The 24,561-nt window shown below is 39.4% G+C and overlaps 1 protein-coding gene across 3 annotated transcripts in view; it reads right to left on the bottom strand.

The window, feature by feature from the left end:
- Positions 1–202: 202 nt before the first annotated feature.
- RIPK1 (receptor interacting serine/threonine kinase 1) overlaps positions 203–24,561 on the bottom strand; it is a 296,218-nt gene continuing 271,859 nt past the window's right edge. For all 3 annotated transcript variants that reach the window (XM_053714666.1, XM_053714668.1, XM_053714667.1), the window contains one exon: positions 203–595. In XM_053714666.1, the coding sequence (XP_053570641.1) occupies positions 309–595 (287 nt within the window). In that variant the 3' untranslated portion in view covers positions 203–308. The remainder of the gene's footprint in view (positions 596–24,561) is intronic.

Raw genomic sequence — 24,561 nt, 5'->3', positions numbered from 1 at the left:
ATCTTAAAAAAAGCTGTAAAAAAGACCAAGAAAAAGATAACTCATTATGGGTCAACTTCCATAGCAAGTAGTAGATGAAATCTTCATAAAAATATTTTTTCAACTCCGTGATTCTTTAAATTGTTGCAATAAACAGTTATATTGTATCACCAGGTCACATTTCTCTGAGGACTGTATCACTTGAAATGAGATACAGTAAGAGTTTGATGTATTTGTGCTATTTAATATGATCCAGCCTCTCACTTTAATGACTATCCCAGGTGCCTGAGCAAATCAGCCTTGAAATTAATCTTCTTATGCAATTCATTTTAATTCTGTTCTATATTAATAAACTCATTGAGGAGCTCAATTTCTGACATACTGTGGAGTACATAGGCCACTTTTCCTACTGTTGCATTTTTGGAACCCTCTTTCATTATCCACTTATGCAGAGCTTGGTAAACTTTTTCTCTTAGTCCATCTCTTTCAAAGTCATGGTCAATTTCTTCAATCTCTGGATCTCGAAAGCCCAGTAAGCGAACAAATGTTTTCCACTTTATTGAGAGGTTGTCTCTTAGTAGTTGCAGATGTTTTTCATTAACTACAGCATTGCTTTCTGAAAAAAACAAAAAAAACAGTACTAATAAATGTGTGAATAAATAAATAATAACCATAGTAATAATTCAAACTGAAAGTTCAAAAGGGTAGCATTTAAAAAAAAAACTAAAAAAACTAAATAAAAACTCATAACAACATAATAATATGTCTAACAGAGCAGGGTCTGCTTCTTTGTATTGGCCGGCATTGGGACTGAAAAATGTGCATCTCAAGCCAAACGTGTCCTTTTGAATAAAAGTGACCTATTGCAGCAAAGTAGTTTGTCTTAACATACGTCCAACCCTGTAAGTAAACTTAAAGGACCATTAAACACTTTGGCCAGGTTACAAGTGGAGAGGTATTTAACTCTCCCACTCGAGCATTAATAGTAGTAAGTTTTTTTGTGCACGTCGGGTAGCGCTTGTATTACAAGTTGAAAGTGAACTGTTTTCACTTGCGCGCTTACCCGTCGCACGTAAAAAAACGAACTTAGAATATTGTGCACGATAAACATATTCCCCTATAGAAGTCAAAAGAGCATAAAAAGTGGAAAAACGTTAACCCAACATGAAAATATAAATATTTCACATTCCAATGTTCTTCACATAGCAGAATATGTTCTATTTATTCTTAAATGCATATTTCTATATGTATCTAATTGGTTGCACAAATATATATATATATATATATATATATATATATATATATATATAATCTGAATAAGAATAAGCACTCTCTGGATTTTAAACAGCAAATATTTATTCGGCAGTGACGTTTCGGGGCATTCACCCCTTCCTCAGACAACCCAAAATGTGAAACAAGCAGTGTTAAATAATGACTCACTCACCTCCCCCATCAAATTTCAGCCAATCAAAATACATCCAAAGCAACCAATAAGGGATGCATGTTAAACCAAAGAAAATTACATTTCTGTATAATGTCAACAAAAGTGTATAATGTTAAAAAACATTTGTGTAGTATATCGATATATCATATCATGTACTAGTGTATCAGTGACAATGTGGTAAATGGCTATGGAATATCATCAGAATATAGAACATAAAGTAAATCTGCCTGTTTATATTATACACTGTAATCGAAACATGAGGTATTCACTAGGCTTATTATTACAATGAGCACTGGCTCGATTATATCTCATATGTTGTACACGAAAAACTATTGATAACATAACTGCAACTCAACTTACTGTTCGTGAGAAGTATTTACTCTAGAAAATCACCAATGTGTATGGGCATTTCGCCATTAGCTAACACGCTAACCACCGCGTGTATTGAGGGGGCGTGTCATCATCCGGGTAAGCTACTTGGACCACCACAACGTCACGAGACATGCCAGAAAGAGGCCAAAATGCATGTGTCTGCTGTAGGTCACCATGGCAACCCACCAAACATATAAGCAGTAAGTTGAGTTGCAGTTATGTTATCAATAGTTTTTCGTGTACAACATATGAGATATAATCGAGCCAGTGCTCATTGTAATAATAAGCCTAGTGAATACCTCATGTTTCGATTACAGTGTATAATATAAACAGGCAGATTTACTTTATGTTCTATATTCTGATGATATTCCATAGCCATTTACCACATTGTCACTGATACACTAGTACATGATATGATATATCGATATACTACACAAATGTTTTTTAACATTATACACTTTTGTTGACATTATACAGAAATGTAATTTTCTTTGGTTTAACATGCATCCCTTATTGGTTGCTTTGGATGTATTTTGATTGGCTGAAATTTGATGGGGGAGGTGAGTGAGTCATTATTTAACACTGCTTGTTTCACATTTTGGGTTGTCTGAGGAAGGGGTGAATGCCCCGAAACGTCACTGCCGAATAAATATTTGCTGTTTAAAATCCAGAGAGTGCTTATTCTTATTCAGATTGTTTATTCCGTTAAGCACCCTGGTCTGTGTCTGGGTTGGCAAGTGAGAGTGCACTACTTTGAGGTCTATATATATATATATATATATATATATATATATATATATATATATATATATATATATATATATATATATATAACATACAGGTATAGATATATACTATATATTTCTATAAAGAAAAATTCAAGAAAAATGGGTCATGATCTTTAGCTGAAGGTAATAGAAATCACACGAGTAATTTTAAAAGTCTGCAACTGGAATACCACTCAAATGACAGTTCATAAAACCAGTACAGCTTTGTATATTCTCAAAGAAAACAGAATTTATGCTTACCTGATAAATTACTTTCTCCAACGGTGTGTCCGGTCCATGGCGTCATCAATTACTTGTGGGATATTCTCCTCCCCTACAGGGAAAGGCAAGGAGAGCACACAGCAAGAGCTGTCCATATAGCTCCCCCTCTGGCTCCGCCCCCCAGTCATTCGACCGACGGTTAGGAGAAAAAGGAGAAACTATAGGGTGCCGTGGTGACTGTAGTGTATAAAGAAAAAGAAAATTTTTTCAAACCTGATTAAAAAACCAGGGAGGGCCGTGGACCGGACACACCGTTGGAGAAAGTAATTTATCAGGTAAGCATAAATTCTGTTTTCTCCAACATTGGTGTGTCCGGTCCACGGCGTCATCCATTACTTGTGGGAACCAATACCAAAGCTTTAGGACACGGATGAAGGGAGGGAGCAAATCAGGTTACCTAAACAGAAGGCACCACGGCTTGCAAAACCTTTCTCCCAAAAACAGCCTCCGAAGAAGCAAAAATATAAAATTTGTAAAATTTGGCAAAAGTGTGCAGAGAAGACCAAGTTGCTGCCTTACATATCTGATTAACAGAAGCCTCGTTCTTGAAGGCCCATGTGGAAGCCACAGCCCTAGTGGAGTGAGCTGTGATTCGTTCAGGAGGCTGCCGTCCGGCAGTCTCATAAGCCAATCGGATAATGCTTTTCAGCCAGAAAGAAAGAGAGGTAGCAATAGCTTTTTGTCCTCTCCTCTTACCAGAGTAAACGACAAACAAGGATGAGGTTTGTCTAAAATTCTTTGTTGCTTCTAAATAGAACTTTAAAGCACGGACTACATCTAAATTGTGTAACAAACGTTCCTTCTTTGAAACTGGATTCGGGCACAGAGAAGGAACAACTATTTCCTGGTTAATATTCTTGTTGGAAACAACTTTTGGAAGAAAACCAGGCTTGGTACGCAAAATAACCTTATCTGAATGGAACACCAGATAGGGTGGATCACACTGCAAAGCAGATAATTCAGAAACTTTTCTAGCAGAAGAAATAGCAACCAAAAACAGAACTTTCCAAGATAGCAACTTGATATCTATGGAATGTAAGGGTTCAAACGGAACCCCCTGAAGAACTGAAAGAACTAAATTTAGACTCCAAGGAGGAGTCAAGAGTCTGTAAACAGGTTTGATTCTGACCAAAGCCTGTACAAAAGCTTGTACCTCTGGCACAGCTGCCAATCGTTTGTAAAACAAGACAGATAAAGCAGAAATCTGTCCTTTTAGAGAACTCGCTGACAATCCCTTATCCAAACCTTCTTGGAGAAAGGAGAGGATCTTAGGAATTTTAATCTTACTCCAGGAGAATCCCTTGGATTCACACCAACAGATATATCTTTTCCATATTTTATGGTAAATCTTTCTAGACACAGGTTTTCTGGCTTGGACCAGAGTATCTATCACTGAATCTGAAAACCCACGCTTGGATAAAATCAAACGTTCAATTTCCAAGCAGTCAGCTGCAGAGAAATTAGATTTGGATGTTCGAATGGACCTTGTACTAGAAGATCCTGTCTCAAAGGTAGCTTCCATGGTGGAGCCGATGACATATTCACCAGGTCTGCATACCAAGTCCTGCGCGGCCACGCAGGAGCTATCAGAATCACCGAGGCCTTCTCCTGTTTGATCCTGGCTACAAGCCTGGGAAGGAGAGGGAACGGTGGAAACGCATAAGCTAGGTTGAACGACCAAGGCGCCACTAATGCATCCACTAGAGTGGCCTTGGGATCCCTGGATCTGGACCCGTAGCAAGGAACCTTGAAGTTCTGACGAGACGTCATCAGATCCATGTCTGGAATGCCCCATAATTGAGTCAACTGGGCAAACACCTCCGGGTGGAGTTCCCACTCCCCCGGATAGAAAATCTGACGACTCAGATAATCCACCTCCCAGTTGTCTACTCCTGGGATGTGGATTGCAGATAGGTGGCAGGAGTGATCCTCCGCCCATTTGATGATCTTGGATACCTCTCTCATCGCCAAGGAACTCCTTGTTCCTCCCTGATGGTTGATGTAAGCTACAGTCGTCATGTTATCTGACTGGAATCTTATGTATCCGGCCTTCGCTAGATGAGGCCAAGCCCGGAGAGCATTGAATATCGCTCTCAGTTCCAGGATGTTGATCGGGAGAAGAGACTCTTCCCGAGACCATAAACCCTGAGTTTTCAGGGAATCCCAGACCGCGCCCCAGCCTGATAGACTGGCGTCGGTCGTGACAATGACCCACTTTGGTCTGCAGAAACTCATTCCCTGAGACAGGTGATCCTGTCTACTGGAGCATGCACAGTTCTAATGGTCTTAGATGAATTTGAGCAAAAGGAACTATGTCCATTGCTGCAACCATCAACCCTACTACTTCCATGCACTGAGCTATGGAAGGCTGCAGAATAGAGAGAAGAACTTGACAAGCATTTAGAAGCTTTGACTTTCTGACTTCTGTCAGGAAGATCTTTATTTCAAAAGAATCTATTATTGTTCCCAAAAAGGGAACTCTTGTCGACGGAGACAGGGAACTCTTTTCTACGTTCACCTTCCACCCGTGAGATCTGAGAAAGGCTAGAACAATGTCTGTATGAGCCTTTGCCTTGGAAAGAGACAACGTTTGAATTAGAATGTCGTCCAGATAAGGTGCCACTGCAATGCCCCTTGGTCTTAGAACCGCTAGAAGGGACCCGAGCACCTTTGTGAAAATTCTGGGAACAGTGGCTAGTCCGAATGGGAGAGCCACGAACTGATAATGTTTGTCGAGAAAGGCGAACCTTAGGAACTGATGATGATCTTTGTGGATAGGAATATGTAGATACGCATCCTTTAAATCCACGGTAGTCATATATTGACCCTCCTGGATTGTAGGTAAAATTGTTCGAATGGTTTCCATTTTGAACGATGGAACTCTGAGAAATTTGTTTAGAATTTTTAAATCCAGAATTGGTATGAAAGTTCCCTCTTCTTTGGGAACTACAAACAGATTTGAGTAAAAACCCCTGACCTTGTTCCACAGTTGGAACTGGGTGTATCACTCCCATCTTTAACAGGTCTTCTACACACTGTAAGAATGCCTGTCTACTTATTTGGTTTGAAGATAAGTGAGAAATGTGGAACCTTCCCCTTGGGGGTAGTTCCTTGAATTCTAGAAGATAACCCTGAGAGACTATTTCTAGTGTCCAGGGATCCTGAACATCTCTTGCCCAAGCCTGAGCAAAGAGAGAGAGTCTGTCCCCTACTAGATACGGTCCCGGATCGGGGGCTACCCCTTCATGCTGTCTTGGTAGCAGCAGCAGGCTTCTTGGCCTGTTTACCCTTATTCCCGCCTTGCATTGGTTTCCAAGCTGGTTTAGTCTGGGAAGCGTTACCCTCTTGTCTAGAGGCTGCCGAGTTAGAAGCCGGTCCGTTACTGAAATTGCGAAAGGAACGAAAATTGGACTTATTCTTAGCCTTGAAAGGCCTATCCTGTGGGAGGGCATGGCCCTTTCCCCCAGTGATGTCTGAAATAATTTCTTTCAATTCTGGCCCAAAAAGGGTCTTACCTTTGAAAGGGATATTAAGCAATTTTGTCTTGGAAGATACATCCGCCGACCAAGACTTTAGCCAGAGCGCTCTGCGCGCCACAATTGCAAACCCTGAATTTTTCGCCGCTAATCTCACCAACTGCAAAGCGGCGTCTAAAATAAAGGAATTAGCTAACTTAAGTGCGTGAATTCTGTCCATGACTTCCTCATACGGAGTCTCCCTACTGAGCGACTTTTCCAGTTCCTCGAACCAGAACCACGCCGCTGTAGTGACAGGAATAATGCACGAAATAGGTTGAAGGAGGTAACCTTGCTGTACAAAAATCTTTTTAAGCAAACCCTCCAATTTTTTATCCATAGGATCTTTGAAAGCACAATTGTCCTCAATGGGAATGGTCGTGCGCTTGGCTAGTGTAGAAACCGCCCCCTTGACCTTAGGGACTGTTTGCCATATGTCCTTCCTGGGGTCGACCATAGGGAACAATTTCTTAAATATAGGAGGAGGGACAAAAGGTATGCCTGGCTTCTCCCACTCCTTATTCACTATGTCCGCCACCCGTTTAGGTATCGGAAAGGCATCAGGGTGCACCGGGACCTCTAGGAACTTGTCCATCTTGCACAAGTTTTCTGGGATGACCAGATTGTCACAATCATCCAGAGTACATAGCACCTCCTTAAGTAATGCGCGGAGATGCTCTGATGTAAATTTAAATGTCACAACATCAGGTTCTGCCTGCTGAGAAATTCTTCCTGTATCAGAAATTTCTCCATCTGAGAAACCCTCCCTCACTGCCACTTCAGACTGGTGTGAGGGTATGACAGAAAAATGATCATCTGCGCCCTCCTGCTCTACAGTGTTTAAAACAGAGCAATCGCGCTTTCTCTGAAATGCTGGCATTTTGGATAAAATATTAGCTATGGAGTTATCCATTATATCAATTGTTGCATAGTAACAAGCATTGGCGCGCTAGAAGTACTAGGGGTCGCCTGCGCGGGCATAACTGGTATAGACACAGAAGGAGAAGATGTAGAATTATGTCTACTTCCTTCATCTGAGGAATCATCCTGGGCAACCTTACTATTTGTGACAATACTGTCCTTACTGTGTTTGGACGCTATGGCACAATTATCACATATATTTGAAGGGGGAACCACATTGGCTTCCATACATACAGAACATGATCTATCAGAAGGTACAGACATGTTAAACAGGCTTAAACTGGTTAATAAAGTACAAAAACCGTTTTAAAACAAAACCGTTACTGTCTCTTTAAATGTTAAACAGGGCACACTTTATTACTGAATATGTGAAAAACTATGAAGGAATTATCCAATCTTTACCAAATTTTCACCACAGTGTCTTAATGCATTCAAAGTATTGCACCCCAATTTTCTGTTAACCCTTAAAATGTGGAAACCGGAGCCGTTTGCAATTTTAACCCCACTACAGTCCCAGCCACAGCCTTTGTTGTGACTTCAACTATCCCAGGGGGGTATTTCAAGCCTTCTAGGAACTTTTTCAGTGGACACCAGACCCTCTCACATGCATCTGCATGCACTGTACTTAAAAGAAACTGTGCAAAAATGGCGCGAAAATGAGGCTGTGCCTAATACAGTGAAAGGCCCTTCCTGACTGCGAAGGTGTCTAAACTAGTGCCTGGCAATAAAAACGTTCCCCAAACAATAAAAGTGTGAAAATTAATTCAAACTTTCCAAATATAACTTAAATAAACAATCGATTTAGCCCTTAAGAGTGTCCACCAGTTAATAGCCCATAATAAGCCCTTTATTCTTTCTAAGTCTAAGAAAATGGCTTACCGATCCCCATGAGGGAAAAATGACAGCCTTCCAGCATTACACAGTCTTGTTAGAAAATGGCTAGTCATACCTTGAGCAGAAAAGTCTGCAAACTGTTCCCCCCAACTGAAGTTCTCTCATCTCAACAGTCCTGTGTGGGAACAGCAATCGATTTTAGTTACTGCTGCTAAAATCATACTCCTCTTTTAAACAGAACTCTTCATCTCTTTCTGTTTCAGAGTAAATAGTACATACCAGCACTATTTTAAAATAACAAACTCTTGATAGAAGAAATAAAAAACTACAACTAACACCACAAACTCCTCACCATCCCCGTGGAGATGCTACTTGTTCAGAGGGGCAAGGAGAATGACTGGGGGGTGGAGCCAGAGGGGGAGCTATATGGACAGCTCTTGCTGTGTGCTCTCCTTGCCTTTCCCTGTAGGGGAGGAGAATATCCCACAAGTAATGGATGACGCCGTGGACCGGACACACCAATGTTGGAGAAATGTCCCTGTTGTACTGGTTTTATGAACTGTCATTTGAGTAATATTCCAGTTGCAGACTTTTAAAATTACTCGTGTGATTTCTATCACCAACCTGTGTTTTGGAGGAACGGTTCTCTTTGGACTGGTACTTAGTTTTCATAGGAGTACTTACAGATTTCCATTGACAGATCGTGGTGTACAGATAATTTCTGAGTGTTTTATGCATGCCTCATATGTTTGAGGATTTTTAATGTGAGTGGCCATTTGTTTGTTTTTATACTTTTAATACTATAAATAAACTGTATTACACTATGTGCTCTTTCTTTGTCTCTCACTCTGCATAATCCACTGGATACCCGGAGAGAACTCTAATAAGCCTCCGCCTGGTTCTACACGCCATACTCCAAGGGGAGAAGAATACACACATCTTGGCTCCAGTCATTTCCACCTGACATCTCCGGACGTTTCCCACTTGTAGATGCGGCAACTTACCTCATATGATTGAGGTTTGTTCTAGTAAGTGCTATACCTACCGGATATCCATGGTGTGATTACATATATATATATATATATATATATATATATATACTGGACTAATAAGCATTTTTTTAATTCATTTTAAGCCACATATCGCAATTGTATGTGTATCTATTTTGTTTATTAGTGAGACATTATTTAACACATATACTTCTACATATACTCTAGGGGCACATACATACATTTGCTCCTTGTTTTAAACTGCCATACACCAAGGCAGGAGTTTTTTGTCTTATCATTATTATTTTATATATATATATATATACATTGCTTCCCTGGGATCCCCTTTGAACAGCGCTTTCTCTTCCCCCTTTTCTTGCCACATATATTTATATATATATATATATATATATATATATATCTATATCAAAGACAATGTGCACTCCCGGATCCTCACTCAACAGCCTTGGGTGCAGCAAAAAGCAATCACAACTCCAGTAGAAAGCGCACTCCAAAGGTCTTGGCAAAATATCACTTTAATGTGAACGTTTTCGAGTCGAAATGACTCGTCCTCAGACAAGCAAACAGTGTACAGTTGTACTTACCACCACCCAAGCTTTAAACATTTAAAAACATGACGTCACGCTCTACACAGTAGACACGTCCCAAAGTGGGCGTCATAATCCGTGTCAACGTAGGTCTAAACAAAACACTCATAATGTTAACTTAATGATCCTAAGGAAAATACTAAAAACAACAATGCAGTAAGTAACGACATAGGAGGAACCTAATGAAATGTCAAATAACAGATGATAAATGGGAAAGTCTGCGTCGACCTGTGTAATCAATCCATGTAAACCCGGTAACAACACGGTTGCCTAGGAAACTGTCAACAGCATAAGCCGCCAAGAGCAGATGATATTGTAAACACAGGCGAACATTGGGCGCTCTCAATATCAAGAACACAGACGAACAGGAAGAGTTAGTGAAACAAAAGTAATAATAGATGGAAATGGAAGATAAACACAGAACAGAGACCAAAAAAGGAGATTATGGACCAAAGGAAATCCGTAGATGTAAAGAGTGCCAAATTAATGGGACATATAAGCATAACACCACGGCTCACATGCCTGGGTAATATATCTAGCTCATGTGAAACATCAGGTAGAAGAGGTAAATACCAATCACATAATATTGATACGTGTTTAAACCAATCTCACTTTACAAACACACTATTGAGCCATAGTCACAATGAGGATACCATAAATAATACAGGGTTACCAATGGGGAACCAACAAATAGGCCCTCACAATGGGTAAAAGAATTTATATAATATGTTCAGTGTGCACAAACATAACCAAAATAAAGAGACATTAAGAAAGGTAAAGCTAAGGGACAGCACATGGAATATAGAGATATAAATCTCTCAAAAAGCAATAGACAAATAGATAATGGCTCTCAATTAATTTTTGAGACAAAGAGTTTTTAATCCTTTAAAGAAAGGCTTGCCAATCCAGGTGAACATTTAGGCCCTTTGGCATGATGGTTTCAAGTTGAAAAGTCCACCTGGCCTCTCTCTGGAGCAAAAGTCTATTACGATCACCTCCCCTGGTCAGAGGGGGTTGTGATCGATGATAGTGTACTTCAAATCCGTAACTTTATGTTGGCATTCCAGGAAGTGCCTGGTCACCAGTTGTTCCGAGCAACCCTTCTTCAGGGCTGTACGGAAGGCCGAGCGATGATTCGCCATTCTAATCCGGAGATCATCTGAGGTCTTGCCCACATATTATAGACCGCAAATGCAGTGTAATAAATACACAATGTAGGTCATAGTACATGTGAGGTGGTACCTATGTTTATAGACTTTACGTCTATGAGGGTGGGTAAAAGATGGTCCAGTAATGAGCCCCCCACAGGTAACACAACCCAGGCATCGAAAGACACCCAGTTTCTTAGTGTCCAGCCAAGTAGACTGTTTGTAACATTGAATAGGATCAGTTTTGATCAAGAAATCTCTCAAAGATCTAGCTCAATGATAACCGATCCATGGGGATGTCATCCGAGTGAGTGGAAGGGACTTGTCCGTTGTAATAATTTTCCAATGCTTATTGATTACATCCGGGAGGGCTTTCTTGTCACCAGTGTAGGTAGTAACGAATGTCATACGTTTCTCTTCAGCATTTACTCTTTCTCCTAGCCCCTCAAGTAGTTTAGAGCTCTAGGTTTCCAATAATTTATTAGGGTAGTCCTGCATCCAAAATCTTTGGATCATCTCACGCAGTTGTGTTTCTCTATTACTATCCTCAGTGTTATTCCTCACTACCCTTAATAATTGCGATTTCAACAATGCTTTTTTCAGCGCCGGAGGGTGACAGCTGGTAAAGTGTAGTAGTGAATTCCTGTCTGTATTTTTGCGGAACAAAGTAGAATGTAGTTTACCCTGATGCTTGTAAAGACGAACATCTAGGAAGTCTATTTGTCTCATATCATATTGCATCATGAATTTTTAATGTATGATTCACAAGGTTGAGATTCATAAACCATCTTTCCAATTCTTCTGAGGAACCTGTCCATAGCAGAAACAGATTGTCTATATACCTTTTGAAGAAGGTAATTTCCTCCACTTGCAGTAATCCAGTTTCAAACTCTTCAAACCAGGACATGTATAAATTGGCGTACGATGGGGCAACATTTGACCCCATCGCCGTCCCTGTGAGTTGGAGGTAAAATAGCTATTCAAAAAGTAGTTAGTGGTGAGACAGATCTCTAGGAAATAGAGGAGAACATCTGGAGGTGGACCTATATATGGAAATCTGGAAAGGTGAAAAGCAATCGCCCATAGGCCCTTGGCATGGGGAATCACCATATATAAGCTCGTTACGTCCAAGGTGACAAGGAGCACATCCTCACCTATTGGTCCCATATCTGTCAGTTGATCTAACAGGGTAGCTGATTCCCTTAGATAGGACGGCATCTGTCGTTACTTACCGCATTGTTGTTTTTAGTATTTTCCTTAGGATCATTAAGTTCACATTATGGGTGTTTTGTTTAGACCTACGTTGACACGGATGATGACGCCCACTTTGGGGCGTGTCTACTGTGTAGAGTGTGACGTCATGTTATGAAATGTTTAAAGCTTGGGTGATGGTAAGTGCAACTGTACACTGTTTGCTTGTCTGAGGACGAGTTATTTCGAATTAGAATGTGAAATATTTACAGTAAATACACAGTATAACACTTTATTAAATATGAATATTGCTATAATATGCTTTTACATGTTTTCAACTACTTAAAGGGACAGAAATCCCCAACATTTTCTTTCATGATTTGAATTGAACATACAATTTGAAACAACTTTCCGATTTACTTCTATTATCAAATCTGCTTCATTCTCTTGTTATCCTTTGCTGAGGAACAGCTTTGCACTACTGACAGCTAGGTAAACACATCTAGTTAGCCAATCACAAATTACTAGTGTAGGATATGTGCGTATTCTTATCCTACAAGGAATACCAAGAGAACGAAGTACATTTGAAAACAGAAGTGAAGTTAAAAAAAGTGTCTTAAAATGACATGCTCTATTTGAATCATGCAAGTTTAATTTTGAGTTTCCTATCCCTCTAACTGCAAAGGGTTCAAATGCACACACACACACACATATATATATATATATATATATATATATATATATATATATATATATATATATATGTGTGTGTATATAGGTCTGTAAATACATATAAACACATATAAATACATGAATATATACGTATACACATATAACCATATCTATACATACATATACATATTTAGACATGTATATGTATATATCTCAATGGTAAAGCACTTTGTCTGCCTTATTTTCTAACACCTGAGACTTTGTATCTTTGAGCCCTTATAACTTTTTTGTGCAATATTTTTTGTGTGTACTTTGTAATGTATTTTTTATGTGTTACTTACGGTGTCCATTTTAGGACATCCTTGCTCCCTCCTACATCCTTTAAAAATGTATTCTCCCTCCTGCAAAACTCCCTCCTTTCTCCCCCCTCCTGTAAAACTCCCTCCTCCGTCCTCCAACTCCATTGTACCTCAGTTATCAGACATAAGGTGTCAGGTATCAGGAATCGGGTATTAGTAGTCAGGTATCAGGAGTCAGGACTTAGACACCAGTTATCAGACATCAGGTGCCAGACATCAGGAGTCAGACATCGGGAGTCAGACATCAGGGTGAAAAAATATCTGATCATAATGTATTTGCATTGTTTTCATCAGGCAATCACATAATCCATCAACTATCAATGCCATCCTATTATATTTTTTCCAAAATATTAGCTATCCACAGTCAGATGCTTATATAGCACAATCATAACTTTTTTTTATATGTTATATTTGTTACTGTAAAGATGTACAGGGAATATATATATATATATATATATATATATATTAGATTTAAAAAATATACATTTTAGCTTGCAGTATATAAACTCCTGAACAGATATATATTGCAAAATTTAAAAAATATACAAGGATGGCTTTGATATGTCATGGATTGTGTTGTGATATTGTGCGATGCCTGAGCTATGATGTCTGATGCATGTGAACGGATGGAGTTTTTTAGGAGGGAGTGTGGGTTGTTAATTGACAGAATATCACTCCTCCCTACCTCCGTTATCACACATCAGAAGATATTTCTGTTTTGTGCCGTTTCCACACCTTTAGGGGTGGGGTTATGTTTTAGTGTAACACCCCTTTCTTTCTCAGAGACTTTAATCTTTTGTTTGATAGCAGATTAAGATTAATTTCAGATCATACATTTTAAATTTTTCTGGAGAAGAAAAATAAAATTACAGCAATTGCAGGTATGAAATGTGATTATAATTTTATTAGCATTTTTTTGGTAAAGTGTAAAGGAAAAAAACGTTAAAGGCTTCGCGTTGCATCGCTTCTGAAGTTCAGATATTTCATCTCTGAGCGCTCAGCTACACGACCTGATGAAGCAGAGTGCTCAGAGACGAAAAGACAGGACACACTGAGCGCACACATCCGCATCTACACGCTGTGCGCCGCTCCGCTTGCAGTGTGTCACAGCCTTTAGTCTATACCCTGAGCAAATCAGATTTATATATATTTATTTTGTTAAACAAACAGTGTTGATAAATTTGCACATTTCAGTGCCTTTATTTTATCAAGCCTTTTAGTGGTGCAATATATTATGTGGTTTTACAGTAATTTGCCTTACACAAGCAAAACGAAAAAAAAAAACGTTTAGTCTGTACCATACAGCAAATCAGATTATATATTTATTTTTTTAAACATACAGTGTTGTTAAATTTGCACATCTCAGTACCTTTATTTTATCAAGCCTTTTAGTGGTGCTATATTATGTCGTTTTACAGTTATTTGCTTTACACAAGCAATGTATTACAATCCATGCTATTTAAATAGGTAAAACAAAGCAAAATTGGAGGGGAGGAGATTTTGAGAGGAAGTTTTTAACATCTGAGTCAAGGTGGATTTTCCAATTAGATTGTCTCTTCTCTAAAGGTCTGAATAATAAAGAAGACCTTACACATCTATTAAATTTTCGATAACATCACCCGCTCCAAAAACCCTTCCAATAACAGAAGGCTGACCCACCTCTACAAAATTTAAAGTAAAAGACAACAAGAAAAAGACCTTAAATATGGACTATCTACATGTTTTACCCTACTAGTAACTAGCCATACATAAAAAGGGCATACTATCAATAAGAAAAAACTCTGAAATAAAATCCCCCTTTCTCTAATGACGAAACCACAAAAGAAGAAGACAGGGACCTAACAGAACCTTGGAGAATCTCGAAGTACCCCTGGACAGGACACCGTATATAACATATAATGCTAGGACAATGTTCTTCCAGCTAAGTTTAAATCAATGTAATCATAAATAAATTATGATGATTCTACAATCCTAATCTCCTATCTGGACAAATTAATACACAATTTTTATAACTCAGATTCCACTAATAAGCTAGGTCTAATTATATATTCTGTTCACCCTAATCCAATCTACTCACTTCAACTGTATATAATAAGTTAAGTCATCTTCTAGAGTATATAATACTTTAATAGCAATGATTGTGCCGAATTAAACCGTTACCTCCTTTGTCATAACGTTTTGTATAATACCAACTTATCATGACAGAACCATAACGTATGTAACGATTCCAATATAATGAAATTCGTTAACAGAACTAAACCACCCATTAGTATGGAATATTTCAATAATAATATCTGTACTCAATTGACCTACATAACAACTCATTGTGACAGTGCCACAATATACACATTGATCTCAATAAGTATATATAGTAATCTCACGCTATTTGCCACCCGCCACCTTTTACCGATTACAATATCAGGTTTTTGCATCAATACATTCAATATACAACTATGGATACGAATATGGTGAGTGCTCCTTAAAATACCGTTATGAATTGATAATGATTCATGCTTTTCTTATATAAGAAATTAAATTGGGATATATCGCAAAAGCCAAAATAACTTATCTAAGTATCTTTGTTTTTAAAAAAACATTTTCTCAAATATTCTAGATCAACCAGCAATAGACTAATGATAAGGTACATTATGCTATCAGTCAGAAAAACTTGCACCTGATAAACTTCAAAATCTAGCGAACACAGCACTAGAGGAGAATATTCCCCAGTTTGCATGATAAACTCGTGACAAGTTGTTTGATTTCATTACCATCCAACATTATATATACAAACATTATGTTAGGTTCAATAAATTGTCTGTAGTTAGTAGACAAGCCACCGTAGTTTATTAATGTCGATTTAAACACTTCTAGACCTATCAGCAAAGGAATCCTGATAAGGTATACTACATCACAGTTTGAAAATACTTTACCCCAAATTTTTTTTTTACATCTGATAAATGTCATATTATAGTGAACATAAAAGAATAACATATGTTTTTTCCAGCTTGCGCAAAAAACATTTGAAAGGTCACTCAATCTCACTATCATTTAAATATTATATGCTCAATTTACACATGATGAAAAACCTACATTAACGTGACAAGCTATTCAGTATAAAAAAAAAAAACAACAACTCTATTACATACCCTACATCACTTCCGTTTTTTAGCCACGCCCCCAAACACACTTTTTGGCGCAAAACTTTTCACTACAAAAGGGACACTTTTGACAACCAGCTGGCAGTCTTAAGAAAGGCCTAGAGGAGGCCGAAACACATTGACCACAGCTGGTAAGCACTATTCTGATTTTATATAAGTTTTTAGTACCATCTACACTATTGTTGTTTTTATTTGCCTTTAGGTTTAATTTATGATTTAAAATTATTTTTTTTTGGATTGGAGTTTCTCCCAACCACCAAAGGTTCTCACCATCAGGAACAGGAACACTAGCCCACTAATTGGGTTTGACTTAAAAGACCGTTGACTTTATTCTCACCATCAGGAACCTCAGACGGACTCTCACCACTAGGAAAATAAGGTTTCCTTTTCCACACATTATTAACTTTTGACTTTTATTTGGATCTTCACATTTAGCCTTTTTTAGGGTTCTTGTTTGTTGGATTACAATCACTGACTTTGTTCTCTTTTTTCCTTTTTTTTGGATCACTGACTTTGTACTCTTTTTTCATTTTTTTGAGCAGCATTTTTTTCATTTTTTCCTTTGTAATTTTTTCAATTTTTCACATAATTTTTTTCACTTTTGAATAAGCAAGTTGACACTGTCTGTTTTCTTTATATTTGCAATCACTAAGGATAATTTTCACTCTCTTTTTTATACACATTATCACCACCAACACTGGTACACAATATCTCTTACGGTATCCTCCTCCTAGTCGATATCAGTAATCCATACATTTGATTTACTGTATTTTTTAATCCACACATTGGATTGATTTCTTTCAGACCTTGTTCGGAATTTTTACTTTCTCATATTTTTATTGGGGCTACTATTATTATTGCCTCTGCATCATTTTATTATTCAGTGTTTTTATATAGATATATTCAATATTCAATTTGTACAAGAGTGGATCCACATCTTATTGTTTTTATTGTCATTTATTACCACTGTACCCACCGTGGCATGTTATATTCTTGTGTAAAGTACTAGATTTACAATTAAAATATTTCTAAATACACACTCTGCACATTGTACAACACCTAGCCCATTTGAGGCGCTCTGAACACATTTATTTTCTTAGTACATTTTCCAAGCTAGCTAGTTAGCCCACTGTTCAGAGCTATAGGTGCTCGTACTTGGCGCTATACCCCATCGAAATCCATAGTTGTGTGGTGGGGCCAGGGGTCCATAAAAACACTTTTTTTTTTTTAGCAATACGCAGCAGTGTATTTATGATTATTTGACAATGCTGTAGAAATTCTATATTTAAAACCATGCAGAAATGTTTCCTCCTCAATACACAAATGGTAGGTGCCCTTGTGGCAGATATGATTTTTTATTATTTATATATATATATATATATATGTATATATATATATATATATATATATATATACAGGTGGCCCTCGGTTTACAACGGTTCAATTTGCACCGTTTCAGAATAACAACCTTTTTTTCCAGTCATGTGACTGCTATTGAAAAGCATTGAGAAGCAGTGCATTGATTAAAATAGCCAGTAGGTGGAGCTGTCCGCTTGTGTTGCAGCAAAGATATGCAAGCCAAGTAAGTTGAAATTAATTTGTGTAACTAGACCTGATCTATCGAGCAGTTTTCAAAGGAACAAGATCTTCCTGTCTATAAATCAGTCCAGATTGAAATGCATAGAAAGAACTGTTTGCATAAAAATGCAAGTAAAGTCTGTGTTGTGTGATTATTTTATTAGGTTTATAATGCTGTTTAGCAAATGTTTTTGTTCATTTAAATTAGTTTAATTGTATATTCTGTGTTGTGTGATTATCTTATTAGGTTTATAATGCTGTTTAGCATTTAAAGTCTTCATTTCAAAGCTTTAAAAATAATGTATTAGGTGTTACTTATGACAATTTTGAGAGGGGCCTGGAACCTAACTACCTCACTTCCCATTGACTTACATTATAAACTGGGTTTCAATTTACAACGGTTTCGATTTACAACCATTCCTTCTGGAACCTAAACCCGGCGTAAACTGAGGGCTACCTGTGTATATATATATATATATATATATATATATATATATATATATATATAGTCTTTTATCGTATTGTTTCTCCATTGTACTGTTATCCTTGTACCCAAGGGCAGCGCTGTGGAATCTATATATATATATATATATATATTACATTCCAGTTTACTGCCCCTTTATACAAGGACATTCCAGATGCCAGGAGGCATTTTATCTAAGATTTTTACATCTACATAAAATGTTATACTCTCAGGCTATGATTGCTCAGTGTTTGAAATGAGACAGGTTAACTTGACACTGTTCAGTTTACACCACAGCTGACTTAATTTTGAAATACATACAAACAAGCCTAAATCCTGCATTTAACCAAATTTAATGGTATGAGACCTAGTGCCACAGCTTATGGTTCCACCAAGACCATATAGAGTACAGCATTTTCAAAATCCATAAGTACAACTGACAGATGGGAACATTTGTACACCAGATATGAAGTGGTGCTCTTGGTTGGGGAAACTGGGGGGCAAAAAACAAAAAACATATGTCAACATTTCAAAAGTACTTTTCTTCATCTACCCATTCTGACAGATCAATAATGTACAATTTTGAATTCACAAAAGTATTTTTGTTTGCACATTTACAAATATGATTCTTTAAAAAGTGATCTCTTAATTTCTGCTATTTTTTTTATTATGCATGTCACACACTGTTGATTTAGGGGATGGCAATGTGCAGAAAATGTACCTCCTGTGAGTGTTTCTGTCGGGGTCTGTGTTTATGTCTTTGTGCTTTTGTTGGTGTCTCTATGAGTGTGTATGTATTTGTTTCTGTGGATCTCTCTGTGAGGGTTTGTGTGTCTGTCTTTGTGCATTTTCTGTTGATGTCTCTGTGAGGGTATGTGGGTATGTATGTCTTTGTGTGTTTTCTGTGGGCGTTTCTGTGTGTATGTCTTTGTTCATTTTCTGTGGGTGTCTGTGTGTTTTCTGAGGCTGTCTCTGTGGGTGTTTCCTTGGGTGTATGTGCAAGTTTGTGTTTGAGTTTGTGTGTGTGTGTGTCTATTGTCTGTTCCATGTTGACCTTACTACTGATTATTCACATCTTTCTACAGACTTTGAGACTAATGAGTCCTTTCTGGAAGTCACCTAATCCACCACTTAACCTTTAAATTCCTTTAAGTTCAGGGCCCTTCCTTTCAGCCACTGCATGCTGTTGTCATCTTCATTGACAAAAAGATAATCAGAATTCCATATTTTGTCTTGTAAATCTCCTTTTTTGACAAAACTGTAGTCTACCTCATTACTTGTCAGGTCAATGTAAACATGTGCTGAGTGTCTGTGTGGGTGTGATTGTTTGTGTATTTCTTTGCATGTCTGCTAGAGTGTCTATATGTGAATCCTTATGTGTGTCTGTGTGTTTGTGTGTTACTACCTTTACAACATTACAAAGTTTGGCTACACTTAAGAATAAAGTGCATATAAGTTTTAGTCACTTGGTCAAAAATTGCACATATCAAAGGGGGGGGGGTCCTGATCAATGGTTAAGTAAGGGGCCCCAAAATTTCTAGTGGCGGTCCAGGGTGTAATACGTTGCTTGTGTAAAGCAAATAACTGTAAAACCACATAATATTGCACCACTAAAAGGCTTGATAAAATAAAGGTACTGACGTGCAAATTTATCAAAACTGTTTAACAAAATAAATATATAATCTGATTTGCTGTATGGTATAGACTAAGAGGCCCATTTATCAAGCTCCGTGTTTCTGGCGAGTCTTCAGACTCACCAGCCTGCTCTGAGCAGGCGGACAGACATCGCCACAATTCAACCTGATCATGTACGATCGGGTTGATTGACACCCCCCTGCTGGCGATTGGCCGCGAATTTGCAGGGGGCGGCGTTGCACCAGCAGCTCACAAGAGCTGTTGGTGCAATGCTGAATACAGAGAGCGTATTGCTCTCCGCATTCAGCGATGTCTGTCGGACCTGATCCGCACTGTCGGATCAGGTCTGACAGACATTTGATAAATAGGCCTCTCTACGTTTTTTTCTCTTTCCTTGTGTAAAGAAAATTACTGTAAAACCACATAATATTGCACCACTAAAAGGCTTGATAAAATAAAGGCACTGGAATGTACAAATTTATCAACACTGTATGTTTAAAGTGAAAGTAAATTTTTATGCTAAAGTGCCCGGTTTTTAAAAATTTGATTAAAAACAGGGGCACTTTAATTCATCAAAATTTACATTTCACTTGTTGTGAAAAAATACTTACCTTTTAAACTTGACAGCCGCTCCAGCTTCCCCCGGTCGTCGCAAAGCCATTTATGACGTCAGAAATGATGGATCGGTCATCCTCCAATCACGGCTCCCCCCAGGGGAGTCAGTGTCTGTTTCAAAGCCGTGATCGGAGGAAGCCGGATTCCTCATTTTAGACCTAGGTAGAGGCTTTGCGACGGGCGGATGAAGCTGGAGCGACTGTCAAGTTTAAAAGGTAAGTATTTTGTACACAACACAAGTGAAATGTAAAACAGAATTTATGTTTACCTGATAAATTACTTTCTCCAACGGTGTGTCCGGTCCACGGCGTCATCCTTACTTGTGGGATATTCTCTTCCCCAACAGGAAATGGCAAAGAGCCCAGCAAAGCTGGTCACATGATCCCTCCTAGGCTCCGCCTACCCCAGTCATTCGACCGACGTTAAGGAGGAATATTTGCATAGGAGAAACCATATGGTACCGTGGTGACTGTAGTTAAAGAAAATAAATTATCAGACCTGATTAAAAAAAAAAAACCAGGGCGGGCCGTGGACCGGACACACCGTTGGAGAAAGTAATTTATCAGGTAAACATAAATTCTGTTTTCTCCAACATAGGTGTGTCCGGTCCACGGCGTCATCCTTACTTGTGGGAACCAATACCAAAGCTTTAGGACACGGATGAAGGGAGGGAGCAAATCAGGTCACCTAAATGGAAGGCACCACGGCTTGCAAAACCTTTCTCCCAAAAATAGCCTCAGAAGAAGCAAAAGTATCAAACTTGTAAAATTTGGTAAAAGTGTGCAGTGAAGACCAAGTCGCTGCCCTACATATCTGATCAACAGAAGCCTCGTTCTTGAAGGCCCATGTGGAAGCCACAGCCCTAGTGGAATGAGCTGTGATTCTTTCGGGAGGCTGCCGTCCGGCAGTCTCGTAAGCCAATCTGATGATGCTTTTAATCCAAAAAGAGAGAGAGGTAGAAGTTGCTTTTTGACCTCTCCTTTTACCGGAATAAACAACAAACAAGGAAGATGTTTGTCTAAAATCCTTTGTAGCATCTAAATAGAATTTTAGAGCGCGAACAACATCCAAATTGTGCAACAAACGTTCCTTCTTTGAAACTGGTTTCGGACACAGAGAAGGTACGATAATCTCCTGGTTAATGTTTTTGTTAGAAACAACTTTTGGAAGAAAACCAGGTTTAGTACGTAAAACCACCTTATCTGCATGGAACACCAGATAAGGAGGAGAACACTGCAGAGCAGATAATTCTGAAACTCTTCTAGCAGAAGAAATTGCAACTAAAAACAAAACTTTCCAAGATAATAACTTAATATCAACGGAATGCAAGGGTTCAAACGGAACCCCCTGAAGAACTGAAAGAACTAAATTGAGACTCCAAGGAGGAGTCAAAGGTTTGTAAACAGGCTTAATTCTAACCAGAGCCTGAACAAAGGCTTGAACATCTGGCACAGCGGCCAGCTTTTTGTGAAGTAACACAGACAAGGCAGAAATCTGTCCCTTCAGGGAACTTGCAGATAATCCTTTTTCCAATCCTTCTTGAAGGAAGGATAGAATCCTAGGAATCTTAACCTTGTCCCAAGGGAATCCTTTAGATTCACACCAACAGATATATTTTTTCCAAATTTTGTGGTAAATCTTTCTAGTTACAGGCTTTCTGGCCTGAACAAGAGTATCGATAACAGAATCTGAGAATCCTCGCTTCGATAAGATCAAGCGTTCAATCTCCAAGCAGTCAGCTGGAGTGAAACCAGATTCGGATGTTCGAACGGACCCTGAACAAGAAGGTCTCGTCTCAAAGGTAGCTTCCAAGGAGGAGCCGATGACATATTCACCAGATCTGCGTACCAAGTCCTGCGTGGCCACGCAGGAGCTATCAAGATCACCGACGCCCTCTCCTGATTGATCCTGGCTACCAGCCTGGGGATGAGAGGAAACGGCGGGAACACATAAGCTAGTTTGAAGGTCCAAGGTGCTACTAGTGCATCCACTAGAGCCGCCTTGGGATCCCTGGATCTGGACCCGTAGCAAGGAACTTTGAAGTTCTGACGAGAGGCCATCAGATCCATGTCTGGAATGCCCCACAGCTGAGTGACTTGGGCAAAGATTTCCGGATGGAGTTCCCACTCCCCCGGATGCAATGTCTGACGACTCAGAAAATCCGCTTCCCAATTTTCCACTCCTGGGATGTGGATAGCAGACAGGTGGCAGGAGTGAGACTCCGCCCATAGAATGATTTTGGTCACTTCTTCCATCGCCAGGGAACTCCTTGTTCCCCCCTGATGGTTGATGTACGCAACAGTTGTCATGTTGTCTGATTGAAACCGTATGAACTTGGCCCTCGCTAGCTGAGGCCAAGCCTTGAGAGCATTGAATATCGCTCTCAGTTCCAGAATATTTATCGGTAGAAGAGATTCTTCCCGAGACCAAAGACCCTGAGCTTTCAGGGATCCCCAGACCGCGCCCCAGCCCATCAGACTGGCGTCGGTCGTGACAATGACCCACTCTGGTCTGCGGAATGTCATCCCTCGTGACAGGTTGTCCAGGGACAGCCACCAACGGAGTGAGTCTCTGGTCCTCTGATTTACTTGTATCTTCGGAGACAAGTCTGTATAGTCCCCATTCCACTGACTGAGCATGCACAGTTGTAATGGTCTTAGATGAATGCGTGCAAAAGGAACAATGTCCATTGCCGCTACCATCAACCCGATCACTTCCATGCACTGAGCTATGGAAGGAAGAGGAACGGAATGAAGTATCCGACAAGAGTCTAGAAGTTTTGTATTTTCTGGCCTCTGTCAGAAAAATCCTCATTTCTAAGGAGTCTATTATTGTTCCCAAGAAAGGAACCCTTGTTGACGGAGATAGAGAACTCTTTTCCACGTTCACTTTCCATCCGTGAGATCTGAGAAAGGCCAGGACAATGTCCGTGTGAGCCTTTGCTTGAGGAAGGGACGACGCTTGAATCAGAATGTCGTCCAAGTAAGGTACTACAGCAATGCCCCTTGGTCTTAGCACAGCTAGAAGGGACCCTAGTACCTTTGTGAAAATCCTTGGAGCAGTGGCTAATCCGAAAGGAAGCGCCACGAACTGGTAATGTTTGTCCAGGAATGCGAACCTCAGGAACCGATGATGTTCCTTGTGGATAGGAATATGTAGATACGCATCCTTTAAATCCACCGTGGTCATGAATTGACCTTCCTGGATGGAAGGAAGAATAGTTCGAATGGTTTCCATCTTGAACGATGGAACCTTGAGAAACTTGTTTAAGATCTTGAGATCTAAGATTGGTCTGAACGTTCCCTCTTTTTTGGGAACTATAAACAGATTGGAGTAGAACCCCATCCCTTGTTCTCTTAATGGAACGGGATGAATCACTCCCATTTTTAACAGGTCTTCTACACAATGTAAGAATGCCTGTCTTTTTATGTGGTCTGAAGACAACTGAGACCTGTGGAACCTCCCCCTTGGGGGAAGTCCCTTGAATTCCAGAAGATAACCTTGGGAGACTATTTCTAGCGCCCAAGGATCCAGAACATCTCTTGCCCAAGCCTGAGCGAAGAGAGAGAGTCTGCCCCCCACCAGATCCGGTCCCGGATCGGGGGCCAACATTTCATGCTGTCTTGGTAGCAGTGGCAGGTTTCTTGGCCTGCTTTCCCTTGTTCCAGCCTTGCATTGGTCTCCAAGCTGGCTTGGCTTGAGAAGTATTACCCTCTTGCTTAGAGGACGTAGCACTTTGGGCTGGTCCGTTTCTACGAAAGGGACGAAAATTAGGTTTATTTTTTGCCTTGAAAGGCCGATCCTGAGGAAGGGCGTGGCCCTTACCCCCAGTGATATCCGAGATAATCTCTTTCAAGTCAGGGCCAAACAGCGTTTTCCCCTTGAAAGGAATGTTAAGTAGCTTGTTCTTGGAAGACGCATCAGCCGACCAAGATTTCAACCAAAGCGCTCTGCGCGCCACAATAGCAAACCCAGAATTCTTAGCCGCTAACCTAGCCAATTGCAAAGTGGCGTCTAGGGTGAAAGAATTA

Source organism: Bombina bombina, chromosome 5, assembly GCF_027579735.1.
Source record: "Bombina bombina isolate aBomBom1 chromosome 5, aBomBom1.pri, whole genome shotgun sequence".
Classification (NCBI taxonomy): domain Eukaryota; kingdom Metazoa; phylum Chordata; class Amphibia; order Anura; family Bombinatoridae; genus Bombina; species Bombina bombina.
The sequence above is the reverse complement of the archived record's forward strand: the minus strand, read 5'-3'. Positions and strand labels throughout refer to the sequence as shown.